A 22,253-nucleotide genomic window follows, 5' to 3' on the forward strand; every position below is an offset into this window, starting at 1 on the left:
GTAGCTGGGACCACAGTCATGTGCCAGCACACTTGGCTAATTTTTGTATTTTTGGTAGAGACTGGTTTTGCCATGTTGGTCAGGCTGGTCTCGAACTCCTGACCTCAGTTAATTTCCCTGCCTCAGCCTCTCAAAGTGCTAGGGATACAGGCATGAGCCACCATGCCTGACTAGAATACTAAACATTCTATATAACAAGAAAAGGTTAATAAAAAAGAATATTAATTTTTCTTTATGAGCTCTTGCTTCTGCATAATGATGAAGTTAAAATGCATATCTGTAGAAGTATTTTTTTTTTTTAGGTTGAAGGTATTTAGTTGTTTACATTGTTATTTATAACAGGATAGATGATTACCTTTTGGAAATGGGCAAGAGAAAATCTGACAGACTATGAGTAGGTAGACTCATTAACTTAATTTCTACCCTGAGCCATTCATTTGTAATTCCATATGTTGACTATTTTCTCAGATTTATTGGCAGTACCATTATTAAAAATCCAAGGGACATGGTAATAAGATGGTAAATATTTCACTTGTCAAGCATGTTAGGATTAAGAAAGCAGAGGAAAAAAACCACAAAAATACTTTAATATACTTTATTAGGATCAAAAAGAGAACCACTTGAAAGAAAGAAAAAATGTTAAGAGATTTTAAATGAAAAGCATAGATATGTGATTGGAGCAAAATTGTCTCATTTTAATGTTTAGACTGGTTGGAACTTCCTTAGCAAGTAGTAATGAATACAGTTCTTGGGGTATCCTGATTATAGACATAGATATATGAACAATTTTATTGACAGAGAACTGGCCTCTTATGTTATAGCATTTATATACTAGTGGAAGTCTATGTCAATCAAAAAGTAAGCACTTTTTACATAAGGAATAAAGTGATAGAGCAAGTTCATTTACTATTTTTTTTTTTCTCTTTAGGTACAGCAGAGATTCAAGCTGGAAAAACTTCCCAGGCTCATCAGAGTAATAGTAATACAGATGAAAAATTTGGAAAAAGTATTAAAGATTTTCCGGCTGCTCTAAAGGTAAAATAAAACTCTTTTCTGTCTCTCAGTCTTATACACATATATATACACACACACAATCACATGTACATATGTGTAGATGTGTGTTTTATATATACACATATAACCACACATGTATACATTACATATAAACACCCACATAAACACACACACACACACACACACACACACACACCCCATCTTTTCAAAATACAGTTTTGTTTGCTTCTTGACAATAGTTTGAGCTCTTATAAACAACTCTTTGGATTCAGTTTTATTGTCCTTTGAGTAAATGAAAACTATTCCAGAGTAGAATGGTTGAAAGAGCATGAGTTGTTTTATTGGCAGTATCAATATTCACTGATTCCTTGTTGATACTAATAGTCCATTATTCCATGACATTTTCTTTATGAAATTGATTTGTCAATTATCACTGAATTATAAATATATTTGAGAATTCTGAACCAATATTTTTATTTTGTGTCAGAGGAAGTTAATGGTAACTTGTTTTGAATTCGACGCTAAAGAACAAAAGTGCTATGGTCCATTCAGTTGTACTCAGCAGAAAAGTATTCTTTCTATTTAGTGTTATAAAAGTTTTATTCATAAGAGACTTTATAATTTTACTTTTTCAAAAGGTGAAATTGTTTGCTTTTCATTGTTTTTGGCTTCTTGTCAAATAAAAGCCTTAAAATGTTTTTACTTCTCCACTTAGGCCATCTTTCAACTCTCCCCACCATACATGTGCATTCTTGTGTTTGGCTGACATTGTTCGTGCTTTAATTGCAACTACTGTTATTTTCTCTTATAGTAGTTCTATTTCATTATTCCTATTTAATTTATTTTATAAACTTTAACTAGCATTACTATTGAGAGTCATTACTGACCATTATTTTTTTTATTTTTTTATTTTTATTTATTTATTTTTTTTTGAGACGGAGTTTCGCCCTTGTTACCCAGGCTGGAGTGCAATGACGCGATCTCGGCTCACTGCAACCTCCGCCTCCTGGGCTCAGGCAATTCTCCTGCCTCAGCCTCCTGAGTAGCTGGGATTACAGGCACGTGCCACCATGCCCAGCTAATTTTTTGCACTTTTAGTAGAGACGGGGTTTCACCATGTTGACCAGGATGGTCTCGATCTCTCGACCTCGTGATCCACCCGCCTCGGCCTCCCAAAGTGCTGGGATTACAGGCTTGAGCCACCGCGCCCGGCTCATTACTTTTTTTAAGTCCTTATGTCCTCCTGCTTAGAGATCCCTATTCTGATTTCAATTTCTATGAATTCAAGATTTTGTTGTTAGTTTTCCTTAGATAAGATACTGCCTAGATATCTTTGAATGTCTGAATAATATATTTGACTAGGTGAATACTTTTGGATCATTCCTCTTTAATCCCAGTAGTCTATGGATATTGTTTGCTTTTTTCTACTTAATTGTGTTGTATTTGAGAAGTTTCATGTCAGTGTGATTCTGACTTATTCTTTTCATCTGTATGTTGGTAAGTTTTTCATTTATCTTTAATTACAGGAAATTTATTTAGTTATGTTGAAGTGTATGACTTTTTTCATTAATTCTTCTCGAGAATCCATTATTTTCAATCTGAAAACAATTTTTTAAAATATCATTATTTAAATTATTTTAAATTATTGCATATTTTCAGGTACTTTTCCCTCCCTTTGCCGGTTTTAGGTCATGTGGCTCTGACTTCTAATGCTCTCATCTTGCTCCCTTGTGACGTGTGTGTGTGTGTGTGTGTGTGTGTGTGTGTGTGTGTGTGTTTTGCTTGGTTTTATGAAAAATTTTTTGGCATTTGATATTTGACAACTATAATTTGGTTTTCATTTTCTGGTTAAATATATTAACATAGTTAACCTCCAAACTTCCTTTTGTAAATAAATAAGATTCTGAGAGGTCTAGCCATATAGACACCTATTTAAAGTTGCTTAACTGTGTTTCTAAGGTTCTTAATTGCTGAGTCTAATCATAGAACAATACTATGAATTTGATACTTAGAGACCATTCTCATCTGTGTTCATAGCCTCAAATTCTTTGTTTACTGGACATAGGAATTCAAAACACAAGAAAACACCAAATAGGTGGTAGATTTATAGTGTGAAGATTTACAGTAAGACTGGGGAAGGGAACTTTTCCAAGGCCTTTAGCTTCTTTCCCTGGTCCTTTAAATGCAATAAAAGCATAACCACCATATTGACGAATCATGTATCAATTTGTTGTAAATCATGTATATGTAAATTTATTAATTATCCATTGTTATATTTTTGTTCTAGAGGAAATGATGAAATTTTATAGATGATTGTATTACATTTATTAAAAATTTGCCATGCTAACCTTCTAACTCTGTACTTTGCAGTATAATCATAGCTATTCATTTGAGGAACTGTATTTTTTTCTTTAGAATTTGATGAAGAATGGTGTCTTCATGTGTTTAGTTCTATCAACTTCTTCAGAAGCCTTAATTACTACTGGATTTGCTACATTTTTACCTAAATTTATAGAAAATCAATTTGGATTGACATCCAGCTTTGCAGCTACTCTTGGAGGTAAAACATTTTCTTTATTTTAACTTAATCTAAAATTTTTACTTTACCATATTAAATGTTTATTAGGATAATGTATAATTTGGGATAGTCCCTCACTGAAATTTAACCTAAAACCAGCCTGGCAGTCATGGTGAAATTCTGTCTCTACCAAAAAACATAAAAATTGGCTGGGCATAGTGGCACGTGCCTATAGTCCCAGCTTCTTGGGAGGCCGAGGTGGGAGAATAACTTGAACCTGGGAAGTGGAGGATTCAGTGAGTTGAGCTTGTGCTATTGTACTCCAGCCTGGGTGACAGAATGAGACTGTCTTAAAAAAAAAAAATTAAAATTAATTTTGGTAAAAATTTCTGATTTTCTGACATTTGGCAATCTATTGTATGAACTAGAGAAAGACAAAGGCTAAAATGACTAAAGAGAATGTGTATTAATCTTAATGTTCAATACATGAATTTGATTAATTCCCTATTGATGGACCTGTTAAGTCATTTGTACACATATTTCTATATCAGGTGAATACTTTTACGTGTTAAAACCATATTGGCACTTGTTTTTGATGTTTTCCAATTGTTAATATGGGTGAGTTTATGTTTTCTCACAGTCTACATTCTTTTTTCTTATTAGGGGCTGTTATAATTCCTGGAGCTGCTCTCGGTCAAATTTTAGGTGGTGTCCTTGTTTCAAAATTCAAAATGACATGTAAAAACACAATGAAGTTTGCATTGTTCACATCTGGAGTTGCACTTATGCTGAGTTTTGTATTAATTTATGCCAAATGTGAAAATGAGCCGTTTGCTGGTGTATCTGAATCATACAATGGGTAAATACATTTCAGTGCTTTTTGATAATAATACCGGAATAATAGACTAAGCATTTCTAAGCATATGTTTTCTTAAATGGTGAGAAACTGGAGCTTTAAAAAATTGGAAGGCTTTTTTTCCTATGTGAGAGCATGTAGTTTTGTTTTTAGTTTAGATAATTGATGTATTATTAAAAGTTGGGAATATTTATACAAAGGGCATTTAAGAAGCAACTTTCATATACTGGGTACTATACTTCCTCAGGGATACAAAGATTAACACAGTGGGATTTTTGTTTCTAAGGGATTCATATCCTAGGAAGAATTTTTACATTATATGTTTTTATTGGTTTAAATTTTTAAAAACTGAAATAACTCCCTATTATAAAAATTCTCTTATTAGGTTGGTTGCAAATAGGCAAGAAGAGAAATTAGAATAAAGCTAGTCCTAGCTAATACTAATTGTTATTGTATCTACTTAGAAGGTTATGTTTATTCTAGATAAATAAATAACTTGTTCTCATCTGTACACTTTTCTAGCTTTAATTGATTTGACTATTTATATTTCTTTCTTTGTTTTGCTTTGACATTTTAAACCATAGTAGGTGGTCAGGCAGGAGGGTGTTGCACAGCATTTTATACCTCATAGTGCTGCTTTCATTGTTTCATTACATGTGTTTGAGGCGGTTAAGGAAGGTGATACACTAGGTCAAGGACTCCATAATTTTGTATGATACGACCTTCAGATGATATAAATATAATCTACTTTGTTCATTTGCCAGTAATGATGATCATGATTTATAGTTACTACTAACGTATCTGTGATTCTTTTACATTAATGCTGAGCATTCTAAAGCAGTGTTTGGTTAAGCTCCATTACATTTCTTTTCTTTTCTTTTCTTTCTTTCTTTTTTTTTTTTTTTCTCGAGAGAGAGTCTTGCTCTGTCACTCAGGCTGGAGTGCAGTGGCACCATCTTGGCTCACTGCAACCTCTACCTTCTGGATTCAAATGATTCTCCTGTCTCAGCCTTCAGAGCAGCTGGGACTACAGGTGCACACCACCATGACTGGCTAATTTTTGTATTTTTAGTAGAGATGGGGTTTGCTGTGTTGGCCAGGATGGTCTCAAACTCCTGACCTCAAGTGATCCACCCACTTTGGACACCCAAAGTGCTGGGATTACAGGAATGAGCCCCCACAACTGGCCAAGCTCCATTACATTTATTCAACATTTGTTGAATACTTCCTTTGGCAGAACTTTATAGCAAAAATCCCTGTTCTAAAGGATAAATTGCAAAAGAAAGAATGAATGAATAGTTAACTTGCTAATGGGAAATATTCAAAGTGCTATGGAATGGAAAAGAAGGTGAGCTTTTCAATTTTATTTGATTAGAATCTGGAAGGGCCTCATAGCATAATAGTGAAATGGGGTTTATAAATCCTTCAAGGATACAAAGAGTTTTGAGAAATAAGATTTGAGAAGAGAGAAAGGGAGAGAGTATATGTTAAAACAAGGTTATAAATGCTATTATGAAGGCTAGGTTCAGGGACCAGTTTGAATGGAACTTAGATTATGTGTCTAGAAATAGTAGAAATATATTTTGGAATGTTGAAAGGTAGGTAGAGGCTAAATTGTGTAGACCTGACTTTCAGCCCTATAAACTTCACCCAGACTTATCCCAGTAAACTTTTTCTGTATGATCCTTTTAGAAAAAAAAAAAAAAAAAAAAAGGAAGTTCTGGTTAGTGTAACACATAGGTTATCATCTTGAGTAACAAAATACATTGTCTACCTTAAATAAATAAGAGTTATTGCCAGGTGTGCTGTCCTTAGTGTAATCAGAAAGGAAGGCACATGTGATAGGGTAATTCTGAGGTTCATGTAGGGTTTGGCCATTAAAATATATTCAAATCTGGAACATAGTGTTTCATACAAGTACACATTTCTTATTGATGACAAGAACTGAAAGTTAATACACATGCACACACATAAATATCAGTAAATGTATGTGTTTTTACTCATATTTACTCATAAATATTTACTCATACTTATGTATGTGTGTGTGTGTATAAATAGAAATAGGGACAAAATTTAATGTCACTAAATAGGTGTGACAGTGTCAGATCATTTTTTCTCATGGCCCAAATTCTTAGTTTTAGCTTCTGTACCCTGAGTATAAAAATGTATATATTACAAAAAGGTCAGTCAAACTAGTCTCATCTAAGAAACATGTATAAAAAAAAGTACAGACATAGGTTGAGGATATTGTGGGTTTAGTTTCAGAGCACCAAAATAAAGCATATATTACAATAAGCAGCTCAAATGGGTATTTGGGTTTTCCAGTTCATATTAAGGTCATATTTATCCTGTACTATACTCTGTTGCCTATGCAATAACCTTATGTCTAAACAAGCATTAATGTTTGTATAATATACAAACATTAATTAAAAACTATTTATTGCTGAAACATGCTGACAATCATCTGAGCCTTCAGCCAGTTGTAACTTTTTTGCTGGTGGAAGGTCTTGTCTCAGTGTTGATGGCTGCTGACTGACCAGGGTGATGGTTGCCAAAGGTTGGGGTAGCTGTGGCAACTTCTTAAAGTAAGACAATAATGAGCAGTAAAAACACACACATCGTTTATTGATTAAATTTTACATCTTAAAGGAACATGGTTCATGGTGTCCCAAAACAATCATAATAGTAACATCAAAAACCACCTATCACCATAACAGAAATGATAATGAAAAACTGAAATTTTGCAAGGTTATCAAAATGTGAAGTAGACATAAAATGATCATACACTCTGGGAAAAATGGCACTGATAGACTTGCTGAATACTATCACTATCACTAGGTTGCCACTAACCTTCAATTTGTTAAAAAACAAACAAACAAACAAAAAACAGTATTTGCAAAGTGTAGTAAAACAAAGTGAAATAAAATGAGATAACCCTCCATCCTCAGAACCTCTTCTGTCTCTCACTCCCTAAAAAGGTATTCCTTGAGCTTCTTAAACTGTTCTTTCCATTGTTGCCATTTTTATTCCATGATTACTCAGTGATTTTTAAGTGAGAGCATGTGGTATTTGGTTTTCTGTGCCTATTTTAATTCTCTTGGGATAATGGTCAGGATATTTTTCAATAATACTTTAAAGTAATTTATTATTAAACCTTTAATTGGGCACAATATTAAATTCGATTGCATGAAGACTGTTTATTTTCCCACTGTTTTACACTGTGCTTTTGTTGCCTTGACAATCTATAGGAACTTTGAGTCTTGTTTTGGTGATCAGTGGTGGTAATGATGACTTTTGTTTTACTTAATAGTTAAACCTCATAGAATATAGAAATACCATAGTATATATACACAGTATTTTTTTCTGTATCTAGCCTTTAGCTAGAATTTCATTGATTATATGAAATAATACCTTAAAGAAGCATATTAATATTTTGCAATAGTTTTAGGGAAATTTTAGCCTGTTAGGGAGGCATAATTACAGAATAATACTTTGTATTTAAATAAGAAATTAATGTTTGAATTCTACTTGTGAAAACCATAAATATGTTTATACATGTACTTTTATTATATTAAAAAAGCTATTAAACCTTTTAAAAATATATTATAATTATTTTTTAAATAATATGGATACACTAAGAAAATTTAATAATCTTTCCAAGCATCTATTTTTCTACTAATAGTTTTCTACTTACCTCATGAAGTGAACCTTTGTAAAATATGTAGACTAATGTGACCAACCCTTGATATTAAGGAATATAAGCTATATTTCTTTGTTTCTAGTATAATTTGCATCATGCAGTCTTAAACTATGATCTCAGTAATTATTTATCAATAGTATGAGAATTATACATTGGGAACTTTAAAAGTTATTGTGTAAATGCTATTTCTAGAGTTGCAGGGATGATTTTTCTCTACTTATGTCTGCATCTGTGTTATGAGCTCTGTGAGCAGACACTCTAGTGATTGCTTTCTGAGTAGAATCATCACACTTGATAAAGATAAATCTGGCAGCGTCCTGCGGAATAGATTCGAATGAGATGAGACTACGGGCAGACTATTTTGATCACTTTTTCTTCAGACTCCCTACGGATTTAGTCGTTTCTGTGTTTGACCCCTGTACAAGAAAGCATCATAGTACAGGAGTTTCCTTCTCTCCCTCCCTCCTTCCCTTTTCCTTTCTTTTTCTCTTTTCCTTCCCTTCCTTTTCTCCCTTCCTTTCCCTGCCCTCTCTCCCTTCCTTCTCTCTTCCTTCCTGCCTCTCTTCCTTCCTTCTTCCTTCCCTCCCTCTCCTTTTTTTCTCCCCTCCGTCATTCTCTTCCTTCCATCTATTTCTCTCTCCTTCTGTCATTTCTTGTTCTAGCTGTAGCTCCTTCTTTCTTTTAAATATAATTCTACCACTTTGAGTAGTCTAGCACATAATTGGTGTTCATTATATGTTTATCAAATAAGTGGACTCCCAAGACCTCAGTACTCTTCTCAGTCCACACACTATATGGCTGATCTTATAAATGTTCATGGTTTCAACTGCATCTGTGTCCAAAAGGATATTAAGAAGTCTAGCTCCATGCAAGATTTCTTTACTAAATTTGAGAGACTCTTAATTTTAATATGTACAATCAATACCGTACTCATCATCTCTTCTCCAAAACTTGTTCTTCTGTACCTAAACACCAAGTTAGATGCAAGGAGTCATCCTTGACCCTCCCATTTTTTTTTTTCTTTCATTTTTTTTTTTTTTTTTTTTTTTTTTAGGGAGCAGTGCCACAATAACTCACTGGAGCCTCAAACTCCTAGGCTCAAGTGATCTTTCTGCCTTAGCCTCTTGAGTAGCCTCTTCCATTCTTAACAGGAAGAGTAGTCTTCAATCAATCCATCACCAAATCTTACTGATTCTATGTCTAAAACTTTTTAAAATCTGCTTCCTAGGTTCTGTTTTAGTTATCCTTTATATTGTCATCACCTACTGTCTGAGGTATTGTAACTGGTCCCCTTTTTTCAAATTCATGCTCTGTACAACTCCTAGAATTATTTCTTTGAAGCAAACTTTTGACAGTGTCACTTCCAGTGTAAAAACACCTTAATGATTGTCTTTTGTCAGGCCATGTTGCTCTCAATTAAGATGGTTCTTGACTCCTCTCCAGCTACATTTCCTGTCACTCTGTGCCTCAGATATCATTCACATTTCTCCACAGAGGGTGCTGTTTCTATACTCTATGCCTTTGTATCAGCTTTTTCTGAAGTGTGTTTCCCTTTTCCCATTTGACTGGCTAACTCTTACTCATTCTTTATTTTTCATTTTTTTTTCCAAGATGAAGTCTCACTCTGTTGCCCAGACGGGAGTGCAGTGGTATGATCTTGGCTCACTGAAACTTCTGCCTCATGGGTACAAGAGATTCTTCTGTCTCAAACTCCCAAGTACCTGGGACTACAGGTGTCTGCCACCACACTCAGCTAATTTTTGTATTTTTAGTAGAGATGAGGTTTCACCATGTTGACCAGGCTGGTCTCGAATTCCTGACCTCAGGTGATCCGCCCGCTTCGGCATCCCAAAATGCTGGGATTACAGGCATGAGCCACTGTGCCCAGCCTTTTACTCATTCTTTAAATCGCATCTCAGGCAGTAGCGCCTCCTCCAGCCCCTCTTCCCTAAACTTTAGCTTGTGTTAGGTGTCCTTCCTTTGTACTTCTAAAAGGCACCTTGCAGATATCTGTAACCACACTTGGCATATTAGTGAATAATTATCTATGTCCATCTCTACTTCTACACTGTGAAATCCTTGAGGATAGAAACTGTGTCATTCGGCTTTGTATTCCTGTTACCTAGCATAGGGCCTAGCAGTTGCTCAATGTATGTTGTTTGAGTGTATAAATAAACAAATGAGTTACTAGGGATGCATTTTTGATTAGTGTAACCCTTTGTATTAGAGAAGATGTTTTCTGTAAGAGGCAGTTTGAAATGACACTGGGCCTGGGGACCCAGAAAATTATATTTGGTAGGGAAAGAAAAGTAAGTTAATCTCCTTGGACCTCAGTTTTCCCATTGATGAGATGATTATGTTCAACAGCATGATTTTGTTCATCCTTCCAAGTTTAAACACTGTCTACATCCTGGAGCTATTTGGCATTGTGTGGAGACATTTTGGTTGTTGTAATGGAGAGTGCTACTGGCATCTGGTGAATGTCAGGGATGCCGTTAAACATTTTACAGTCCACAGAACCAACCCCACAAGAGAATTATCTGGCACTAGATGAGAATCTCTGTTTTCTTCACTTATTCTGTCTTATATTTTTAATTACTGACAGATACTACACTATATGACTATTGTTTTTACTGCTTTCTCCAACAGGAAGTTAAGCTTTATGTGCAAAGGAAGACTTTTTATTTGCTTTATTTGTTTAGTAATTATGTGTTGAGTGAGTGAATAAATGACTGAATGGTAAGATATAACAGTGCTTCTAAACTGTTAAAAGTTATAACATAGCTCATTTACCCTTCTTTCATTTCTTATTTACAGGACTGGAGAATTGGGCAACTTGGTAGCTTCCTGTAATACCAATTGTAACTGTTTGCGATCATATTACTATCCTGTCTGTGGAGAGGATGGAGTCCAATATTTTTCTCCCTGCTTTGCAGGTTGTGCAGACTCAGTTTCAAATAGGAAACCAAAGGTAACTTATGTCTCCTACTTTTCCCTTAATGAGGCAATGTGTTTCTGGATTTCTATCTTGACTTCTCTAATGGGATTATGCAATACCTATTCTTGCCTTCCTGCTCCACTGCTTCCATGAAGCAGCTCATGATGTCTCCAGCTGAAACAGACTGTTTTTTCTTCATGCGTCTTGCAGTAATTGTTGAAAAGTCAATTTGGAAGTTACAAGTATTTTAGTAACATCACTTTATTGCAGTTGTGAAATATCTTTTACCTTTCGTCTTGTTTTACCGTCATCCCTCAGAATACATGGGGGATGGGTTCCAGAACCCCTGCACGTACCCAAGTATGCCACACTTCAGTTCCACCAATGGCCTTGAAGAACCCGTTTTAAGCCAGTGCCTCATTATATGTGGGTTTTGCATCCAGCGAATACCATATTTTCAATCCATGTTTAGCTGACAAAAGTCCACATCTAAGTGGACTGGTGCAGTTCAAACCTGTGTTATTCAAGGGTCAGTTTTATTTTTCCTCAACTATACTTTAAGATCCTTGAAGGCAAGAGTCTTTTCCCGTTTTTGCTAGGTACAGTTTGTACAATAGAAACAGTATTTGTTTTATTTGATGTACTATGAATATGTTTAAAAATATTCAAATAATTTATTTTCAAATACAAATTCATGTCTACTTCTGTATCTGAATACTAATCAATGTGCCCAGATGTTATTTCTTTTTAGTGTAGTTAAATAGTTTAAAAGAACTCAATACAATTTAATTGTACTATATCTTACAATCTAATATTTTATCTTAGCTAAATTTAAGAGCCTTATCAATAAATAGTATTAGATTATGAGTAGTGCATAGTATATTATGCATTGGTAGATAATGTTATAACTTTAAAAGAATCTACGGGAAGTATCTACTGTGGTGTAAATGAAAACAATGAATAAGATGTGTAAGAGTTACATGACAATTTTGAATATTTGAATTTTTTTCTTTATATATGACTAATAAATGCTATTGGCTAACTTGAATTAGAAATAGATTATGACAAGGAGTTATTAGAAGGATTTTAGTCACATAATATGTATATACACAAATAACATCCTACACAAGGAAATAACACAGGAAATCTAATACCCAGAGCATACTTAAAATAGTTTTGGTGATTTTGATATGATTAATTTAATATTTATATTTTTCACCAAATGCTAAGGTAATTACTGTCTTACACAGCATGTTGTCTTCTAGAATTTTTTAGGAAGAGCAAATGATTTTGACTTGCAACTTTTCTATTTGTTCTGACTGTTTTATGTCCAATCAGTCCATGAAATAATCATTGATTCACAATATGTTTTTCTCATGAAATATTTCAGATAGGCAATACTTTTATAATACTTTTATAATACATTTATAATACTTTAAATAAACATCTATATACATTTGTTCACAGCAATACTGTTTTAATCTTATATTTCACACCAGTGACACAAACTACAAAAACAGACCTTAACAAACTGCTATATTGCAGGCAAATGAGAGTTGTAAAGTTTCATTAAAATAGAAAATGCTCTTCTCAGTTGCTCTCCTTAAAATTTTTAAAGGTTGAATTATCTCATTATTTGATATATCTGATTGCTGAATATGTAATAGTCAATTTTGGAGGTGTCATCTGCATATTTGGTTTTCCTGAATCAGTACCAGTTATCTTAGAATGGCTTTAGCACAAAAAAAGAAAAAAGAAAAAAAAAAAAAGTTTCTAGCCTTTGCCACAATAAAAGTACTGCTTCTCTATGATTTCTCTGGCTCTGCTCTGATTTCATTGAGGACTTAATGTCCAAAAAGATTTATAGTATAGTAAGGATAAAAGCTCTGGAAGGATTCAGTTGAGATGTAAAAATGGCTTTAAGAAATAATTACTGTTGAAAGAAATCTGAAATGTGCAAGATCATGTAACTTACATTCCCATTAAATTGTTTGGTACATCAGTAATTACTATAGCAGGTTACAAGCTGAAGTAATGGCCGCAATAGTCAAATACAGTTGTTTCTACTTTATAAATATGGTTTGTTTCTACTTGCTTAACTTCTTATGGGTTAAGTATTCTCTCAGTGTCATTTGCTGTATGTGTAAGTCAGTATGAGAGTGTTTGCCATGTCTAGAGAATAGCTAATTTATAATAATTTATTTTCTGAATAATCACTTCCATTATTTGTCTATATTTTTAGGTATATTACAACTGTTCCTGTATTGAAAGGAAAACAGAAGTAACATCCACTGCAGAAACTTTCGGTTCTGAAGCTACAGCTGGAAAATGTGAAACTCATTGTGCAAACCTGCCCATATTTCTTTGCATTTTCTTTATTATAATTATTTTTACATTTATGACTAGTACTCCTATGACTGTGTCTATCCTAAGGTATGTAGTAGGTTGAGAAAGTTTCATTCACTAAGGCAATATGTTGATGGAAAGAAAATGGACTCTGGGCTCATTTGGGGTTTATACTGATCATTAGTTCAATACCAATCTAGTCCTTACAAGATCATTAGTTCTGTAGCATTGGATAAGCTCCTCCATAGAACCCCAGATGTAGAGATTTAAATGATATGCATTTGAAAGTGTCTTCACATTGCCTACCTGGCTTGTGCTTGGTATTTTTTTCTGCTTCTTTCATGAAACTTCAGTTGTGAGCTGGAGATAAGTTCTTTTGAGTATCACAGAAATAAAATGCATTCCAATATGCCAGAATCAGAATGGCGTGCATTCTACCTTATGCATTAGGTACTGTGACATTAAATCTTTAAGCAGTGCTAATCAGTAAGAAACAGGCTGTCACCTGGTTGTTCACCTGTGTTTTATGTTTCCAGTTGCTCTTCCTTCTTCAATCCCAGTATACAAACACATTTCATACCTGTCCTTCCATGGAGTCACCAGTCTATGTATATCTTTTCCAATGAATTATAGCATTTTTTGTTGTTGTTGTTTCTTAATACTTACCCACTATCTTTTCTTTTTTTGTTTATTTAATTTAAGTTCAGGGGTACATGTGAAGTTTTTTTGTTTGTTTGTTTGTTTTGCTTAGGATAGCTTTGGCTATTCTGCAGTGAAGTCATTGGGTACTGGGCTTTTCTTTACTGGGAGACATTTTATTACGCCTTCAATCTTGCTACTTGTTATTGGTCTGTTCCAATTTTGTATTTTTCCTGATTCCATCTTTGTAGGTTGTATGTATCTAGGAATTTGTCCATTTCTTTTTGATTTTCCAATTTATTGGCATATTTTTGCTCATAGTAGCCACCAATGATCCTTTCAATTTCTACAATATCACTTGTAATGTCTCTCTTTATTTTTTTTCCTGATTTTATTTATCTGAATCTTCCCCTTTTCTTCTTAGTCAGGCTAAAGGTTTGTCAATTTTGTTTAATTTAAAAAAAAAAAAACAATTTTTTGTTTCATTGATCTTTTGTATTATTTTCTACATTATTTTATTTATTTCTGCTCTGGTCATTATTTCTTTTCTTCTACTAAATTTGGTTTGGTTTCCTTTTGTTTTTCCAATTCTTTAAGATGCATTATTAGATTGTTTATTTGAAGTTTTTCCTCTCTTTTAAGGTATAGCTATAAATGTCCCTATTAGTACTTTTTTGCCATATACCTGAGATTTTTGGCATGTTGTGTTTTCATTATCATTTATTTCAATAAATTTTTCAATTACCTTTCTTAATTTCTTCATTGACACACTTGGTGTCATTCAGGAGTATATTGTTTAATTTCCATGTATTTGTATGGTTTCCCAAATCCTTTTGTTATTAATTTCTTGTTTTATTTTATTGTGGAAGATGGTTGATATTATTTCCATTTATTTGAATGTTTCAAGACTTGTTTTGTAACCTAACATATGGCCAATCTTTGAGAATTATCCATGTGCTGAGGAAAAGAATGTGTATTCTGTAGCTTTTGGATGCAATGTCCTGTAAATATTCATTAGATCCATTTTGTCTATAGTACAGATTAAGTATGATGTTTCTTTCTTGATTTTCTGTGTTGAAGATCTGTTCAATGCAAAGTATGTGGTGTTGAAGTCTCGAGCTATTATTGTATCAGGACCTTTCTCTTTAGCTCTACTGATATTTGCTTGTATATCTGGGTGCTCCAGTGTTGGCTACATATATATTTAAAATGGTTATATCCTCTTGCTGAATTCACCCTTTTATCATTATCTAGTGACTTACTTTGTCTCTTATAGTTTTTGTCTTAAAATCTATTTTTTTCTAGGTATAGTGATGACTCCTGTTCTCTTTCAATTTCCATTGGCATAGACTATGTTTTTCCATTTCTTTATATTCAGTCTATGTGTGTCTTTATAGGTGAAGTGCCTTTCTTGTCGGCAACAGGTCAATGGGTTTTGTTTTTTCAACCCTTCAGCCAGGCTATGTTTTCTGATTGGAGAGTTTAATCCTTTTGCATTCAATGTTATTGATAAGTATAAACTTACTCCTGCCATTGTATTATTTGTTTTCTGGTCATTTTGTGGTCTTCTCTTTCTTTTTTCTTTTCTTCCTGTCTTTCTCTAGTGAAGGTGATTTTCTCTGGTGATCTGATTTAGTTTCTTGCTTTTAATTTTTTGTGTATTCATTGCATTTTTTTTTTTGAGGTTCATAATATTTGCAAATACTATAAGTCTTATTTTAACCTGAAAACAACTTAACACTGTTTGCATAAACAAACAAGTGAAAAGAAAACTAATAAAAACTCTACACTTTAACTTTGTCTCCTGGCTTTTTATCTTTTTTTTCTGTTTTCGTTTATATCTTATTGTACTGACTTTGTCTTGAAAAGTTGTTGTAGTTATTATTTTTTTATTGGTTCATCATTGAGTCTTTCTACTGAGGATAAGGGTAGTTTACACACCATAGTTACAGTGTTATAATAGTCTGTGATTTTCATTGTACTTATCATTACCAGTGAGTTTTGGACCTTCAGGTGATTACTTACTGCTCATTAATGTTCTTTTTCTGACTGAGGTACACCCTTTAGCATTTCTTATAGGACAGGCCTGGCATTGATGAAATCCGTATCTGGGAAAGTCTTTATTTATCCTTCATGTTTGAAGGATATTTTAACCAGATATACTGTTCTAAGGTAAGAGTTTTGTTCCTTCAGCACTTTAAATATGTTGTGCCACTCTCTTCTGGCCTGTAAGGTTTCCACTGAAAAATCTGCTGCCAGATGTATTGAGGCTTCAATGGATGTTATTTGTTTCTTTTCTCTTGCTACTTTTATGATCCTTTCTTTATCCTTGATGTTTGCAAGTTTGATTTTTAAGTGGCTTGAGGTTTTCTTTGGGTTAGTGTTCTTAAATCTGCTTAGTGTTCTATACCTTCTTGTTCTTGGATACTGGTATCTTTCTCTAGGTTTGGGAAGTTCTCTGTTATTATCCTTTTGAATAGTCTTTCTAACTCATCTTTTTCTCTACCTCCTTTTTATGATCAATGACTCTTAGATTTTTCCTTTCTAGGCTATTTTCTAGATGCTGTAGGCATGCTTCATTTTTTTTTATTCTTTTTTCTTTTGTCTCCTATGACTCTATATTTTCGAAAAGCTTGTTTTCAATCTCACTAATTCTTCATTCTGCTTTATCAAATCTGCTATTAAAGGAGTCTTATGCATTATTCAATATGCCAATTGCATTTTTTAGCTCCAGAATTTCAGCTTGACTTCTTCTTCTTTTTTTTTTTTTTTTTTTTTTTTTTTTTTTTTTTTTTTTTTTTTGAGATGGAGTCTCTGCTGGTCTGTTGCCTAGGCTGGAGAGCAGTGGCCGTGATCTTGATTCACTGCAACTTCTGCCTCCCAAGTTCAAGCAATTCTCCTGCCTAAGCCTCCCAAGTAGCTGGGATGACAGGCATATGCCACCATGCCCAGCTAATTTTTGTATTTTTAGTAGAGATGGGGTTTTACCATGTTGGCCAGGCTGAGTCTGAAACTCCTGACCTCAAGGGATACACCCACCTCGGCCTCCCAAAGTGCTGGAATTACAGGAATTACACCATGCCCGGCCAATATTCTTTCAGTCTTCTTGTAAAATATATCTGATAGAATTCTGAATTGCTTCTCAGCATTTTTTGAATTTCTTTGAATTTTCTCAGCACAGCTATTTTAAATTCTTTGTCTAAAAGGTCACATATCTCTCTGTTTCTCAGATTGGTCTCAGGTGCCATGAGCTCATTTGGTGAGTTCATGGTTTTTTAGATGGTGTTGATACTAGTGGGTGTTCTCCATCATCTAGGTATTTAAGAGTCAAGTATTTATTGTAGTCTTCGTTGTTTGGGTTTATTTGTAACCTCCTTCTTGGGATGACTTTCCACATATTTGGAAGGACTTGGGTGTTCTTCTTGGATTTTAGTTGTACCTGCTTTCGGGGACACCCCAAGGCCAGTAATGCTGTGGTTTTTGCAGTGTCTCACTCTGTTCTGAGCCACCTGGAGCTAAGGACGGAGCGACATAAACACCTCTATTGCCACCACCATTATGATTACACTGGATCACACCTGAAGCCAGCACAGTGTTGGGTCATTCCTAAGGCCTTCTGTAACCACTTCTTGGTTACTGGCTCTGTTTGCTTAAGTGCCTGGGGCTCTACAATCAGCAAGTAAGAACGCTAGCCAAGCCTGTGTCCTTCCCTTCAGGGTGGAGTGGTTCCACAGGTACTGGTGGATCTAGAAGTGCCACCCAGAAGTCAGAGACTAGAGGCAAAAACCTTAGACTCTTGTATTGCATTGTGGCTAAGCTGGCATGGAAACCACACAATATTTCCCACTCTTCTTTCCTTCCCCTTTGCAAAGACAGAGAAGCCTCACCCCATAGACACCACCAACCCAGGCCACGAGGAGTACTGCCAGACTACCACCAATGTTCCCTTAAGGCCCACTGCCTCTTTAAGTCAGCTTCTAGTGAGTGCTGCCCAGCCTGAGACTCATCTTTCAGGGCAGTAGGCTCTCCACTGACCCAGGACAGGTCCAGAAATTCTGTCAAAGAGTCAATTTCTGGAATTGGGGACCCCAAGGGCCGACTTGGTGCTCTACTCCACTGTGGCAGCACTGGTACCTAAAGTGCAAGACAAAGTCCCCTTCACTTTTCCCTCACTTTCCTGAAGCAGAATGAATTTTGCCCTGTAGCCACCTCAACTGGTAATTTGCTGAGTCTTATCTGGAGCCAGCAAGTCTCACCCAAGGCTTTCAATGTAGTACCTGGGTATGGGTGCTGGTGATTCTAGTCCCAAGGCCTCTTCAGATAGCAGGTGATGAATGCTGTCAGGACTGGTGTCTTTCCTTTAAGGGAGTGAGCTCCCTTCTGGCCCAAAGTGTGTCTAGAAATGTTGTCTGGGACCTAAGGCCTGAAATGAAAGGGCCTCAGAACTCTGACTGGTGCTCTGTCCTCCTGTAGCTGAGTTGGTATGCTAGATGCAAGACAAAATCCTCCTCACTCTTCCCTCTCTTCTCCTCAAGTGGCAGGAAGGGATTTCTTTTGGAAACTGGAGCTGTGCAGACTGGGATTAGTGAAGGGGTGCTGCCAGGACTCCCTTGTCTGCCCCAGCTGGTGTCTCAGTATGTCAGGTGTGCCTCCAGTCCACATTCACTAAGACTTGCCCAAGAGTTTCAATCCCTATGGCCTAGTCTGCTTTTTGAGTTAACTTGGAGACACAGTGCTGTAGTCCTGTGGTGAAGCTGTTTCTTAAGCAGTCAAGTTTGGACTGCTGCATAGAGGATTACCTTCTGGCTAGGGCTGGTTTAAATGCTCCCTCTGTGGACAGATGTCAGGTGAGTTGGTCTGGTTTTCCTTTCTGCTCTAACAGGTCGGCAGCAATTTTATTGTCTCACAATTGCTATGTTCTCCCTCCCAAACCCCAGAGATTCTCTCTGTACTGCGCTGCTACTGCCCAGGTTGAGGAGGGATGGTGTCCAAGATTCGGGACTGTTAATCTCTAAAGTGCCTCTTTCAGGAATATAAAGTTCAAACCAAGTACTGTAAATGCTCACCTGAAACTGTGTGTTTTTTTTCTGTGCAGATAGTTATTAATTTGGAGTTTTTTATTCCATCGTTTTGCATTTTGTTCCATCCTCTGGCTGTTTTAGCTATCCTGGATCTTCTATCATTCCATTTGAAGTTTAAGATTCTTTTTTCTATTTCTGTGAAAGATGTCTTTGGAATTTTGATGGAAATTACACTGAATCTATAGATCACTTGATGTAGGATATTTTAAAATATTTATTCCTCCAATTTGTTAACAAGAGATATCTTTCCACTTATTTGTGGCTTCTTGAATTTGTTTCATCAATATTTTATGTCTTTCAATGTACAAGTACTTTACCTCTTTGGTTAACTTTATTCCTAAGAATTTCATTTTTCAATGTTATTGTAAATGTTGTTGTTTACTTGATTCCTTTTGTTCATTGTTGATATGTAGAAATGCAGTTGACTTTTGTATTATGATTTTGTATACTGAAACTTTGCTAAATTCATCTGCTAGTTGTAGTGTTTTTTTGAGCAGGATCTTTAGGGGTTTCTACATATATAATCATGTCATCTGCAAAGAGACAATCTTACTTTTTACTTTCCAATTTGGGTACCTTTTATTTTTCTTGCCTACTTGCTCTGGATAGGACTTCTAGTACTATGCTGAATAGAATTTGTGAGAGTGGGCATTCTTGTCCCGTTCTTGATCTTAGAGGAAAGGCTTTCAGGTATTCACCATTGAGTATGATGTTAGCTGTGGATTTGTTATATTTGGACTTGATTATATTGAGGTACCCTCCTTCTATACATAATTTATTGAGTGCTTTTATGGAAAATATGTCTTATTAATGAATGCCCTTTCTCCTTTACCTTTACTAAAATTAGTAAAGACTAGTGACTCTTTGGTGTTATTTGCAGTATTTTAGGTTAGATAACATTTTTCTTCTTTTATAATTCCAGGAAGAGTAAATCATTTATAAGCTCTTACAAAAAATTATCTTGTGTTTGCAATGTTTACTTTAATATAGAAATGCTAAACAATTATAAATGTGAACTTACTCAAATACTGAATATACTATACCACCTTTTTTTGGTCTCATATGTATTTAATATTTCCAGGTGTGTTAATCACAGGCAACGGTCCCTAGCCTTGGGAATACAATTTACATTCCTTCGATTATTGGGTATGCCATTTTTCTTTATTCATTGGTAACTGTTGGCTATTTCGGTTCATTAGTGTTATTGATTTTTACATTTATGACAAGTGGCAAAAAAAAAAAAGTTAAAACATAGTGGAAGAATACGTCATTCTTTTCGAAGGAAGCCATTTTCTAATGCTTCAGGTGTAGGATTTTTTACATATTGCATACTTTTAACCTACCTGACTGGTTACCTGTTCCAACTCTGTTGCTAATAAAACCTTAAAAGGTGTATCATGTCTATTTGAAATATAAAATATGATAATCAGCACATAATTACTTTTCTTTCTGCTTTTATCTCTATTTGCTAATGTGTTACATTAGCAACTAAAATGATGTTAAAATATTTCAATAGCAACTGCAGTATGGATATTGTAACTAGTTAAGAATTATTGGAAGAAAGAATTTATACCAGAGAATTTTATAAAGTTCCAGATGCAGGACAAATTACAAGAAAGACAGACATAGTAAACATAATATTAAGGTTATTTTTAAACAAAAACAAAAAGTTGGGACACTAGAGTTACCTAGTCCAACTTTCCAAGTTTTTCAGATGAGTAAATTAAGGCCCTGAGAAGTGCAGGGTTTTGCCCATATATACAAGTTGTGGTAGAAATGAAACTAGGAAAATGATTTCTAACTCTGTCTAGTACTTGGACTATATCATGCTGTACAGATCATGAAAGAACAGATTGGATATAGCTGAAATCTTTGTCTAAGAATTACTACCTCAAATGATTGGAAGTTCCTTAACTATATGGAAGTTGAGTTCCTCATGTCCTTTTTTTTTTTTTCTTTTTTGAGACGGAGTTTCGCTCGTTACCCAGGCTGGAGTGCAATGGCGCGATCTTGGCTCACCGCAACCTCCGCCTCCTGGGTTCAGGCAATTCTCCTGCCTCAGCCTCCTGAGTAGCTGGGATTACAGGCACACACCACCATGCCCAGCTAATTTTTTGTATTTTTAGTAGAGACGGGGTTTCACCATGTTGACCAGGTTGGTCTCGATCTCTCGACCTCGTGATCCTCCCGCCTCGGCCTCCCAAAGTGCTGGGATTACAGGCTTGAGCCACCGCGCCCGGCCCTCATGTCCTTTTGGAGATGGCGGGTATATAAGATAGTGATATTACTAGATATGATATTATAAGACTGTATATCGGTATATATATACACTGATACACACAGAGGCCCATGTTAGTTTATATGCACATGCACACTTAGATGGATTTAACATATACAGTAGGTCAACAGATTTATTCGTGCATCATAAATAATTCATTATGATTTTTAAAAAGTATAATAGCTAATTTCAAAGGCATATTTATTATATTAGAAAAGCAGCGGGCTAATATATAAATACTAGCCCAATATATATTAGCTATTTATATTAAAATACTTTTCTGAATTGATTAGAAATACATAGTAATTACATATCATTATTTTATTTTAGAATATTATGTCTGTGCTTTGTATTCCTTTGATTTGTACATGAATTGATTAATTTGCATGTGGACAGATGAATATCTATTTTCATTTCTATAAAATATATGTATGACCATGTATAAAAAGATCTGTAATTATGAACCGTAATCTTTACCCATGTGTATTTCACCCATAATTCTTTTAGGAACAATACCTGGACCAATTATATTTGGTATCACAATAGACAGCACATGTATTCTTTGGGATATAAATGATTGTGGAATTAAAGGAGCTTGCTGGATTTACAATAACATCAAGATGGCCCATATGCTAGTAACCATAAGTAAGTGGTAACTTCTTGATAATTCTTGATAATTTTAGAGTAAACTAAGAATGTAAAAGAAAAATCACATTGTTGGTTACTTAGAGTCACAGTTGTTTTGGAATATTTGGTCCACAATGTTGAACTATTCAGTAGTTTTCCTGAAGCAGAGAACAATTATCACAGAATTTTATGAAAGGCTTTGAATGGATAAAGTCTGCAGGGCTCAGTGTTACATACAAGAAAATAAAATTCTAGT

The 22,253-nt window shown here is 34.8% G+C and overlaps 1 protein-coding gene across 2 annotated transcripts in view; it reads left to right on the top strand.

The window, feature by feature from the left end:
* Positions 1–22,253, top strand: part of SLCO4C1 (solute carrier organic anion transporter family member 4C1) — a 61,170-nt gene that overhangs the window by 32,981 nt on the left and 5,936 nt on the right. For both annotated transcript variants that reach the window (XM_074383168.1, XM_003920722.4), the window contains exons 6-12: positions 929–1,035; positions 3,430–3,574; positions 4,196–4,391; positions 10,906–11,059; positions 13,269–13,459; positions 20,174–20,238; positions 21,878–22,015. In XM_074383168.1, coding sequence (XP_074239269.1) covers positions 929–1,035; positions 3,430–3,574; positions 4,196–4,391; positions 10,906–11,059; positions 13,269–13,459; positions 20,174–20,238; positions 21,878–22,015 — 996 coding nt within the window. The remainder of the gene's footprint in view (positions 1–928; positions 1,036–3,429; positions 3,575–4,195; positions 4,392–10,905; positions 11,060–13,268; positions 13,460–20,173; positions 20,239–21,877; positions 22,016–22,253) is intronic.

This window comes from Saimiri boliviensis, chromosome 1 (assembly GCF_048565385.1).
Source record: "Saimiri boliviensis isolate mSaiBol1 chromosome 1, mSaiBol1.pri, whole genome shotgun sequence".
NCBI classification, from domain to species: domain Eukaryota; kingdom Metazoa; phylum Chordata; class Mammalia; order Primates; family Cebidae; genus Saimiri; species Saimiri boliviensis.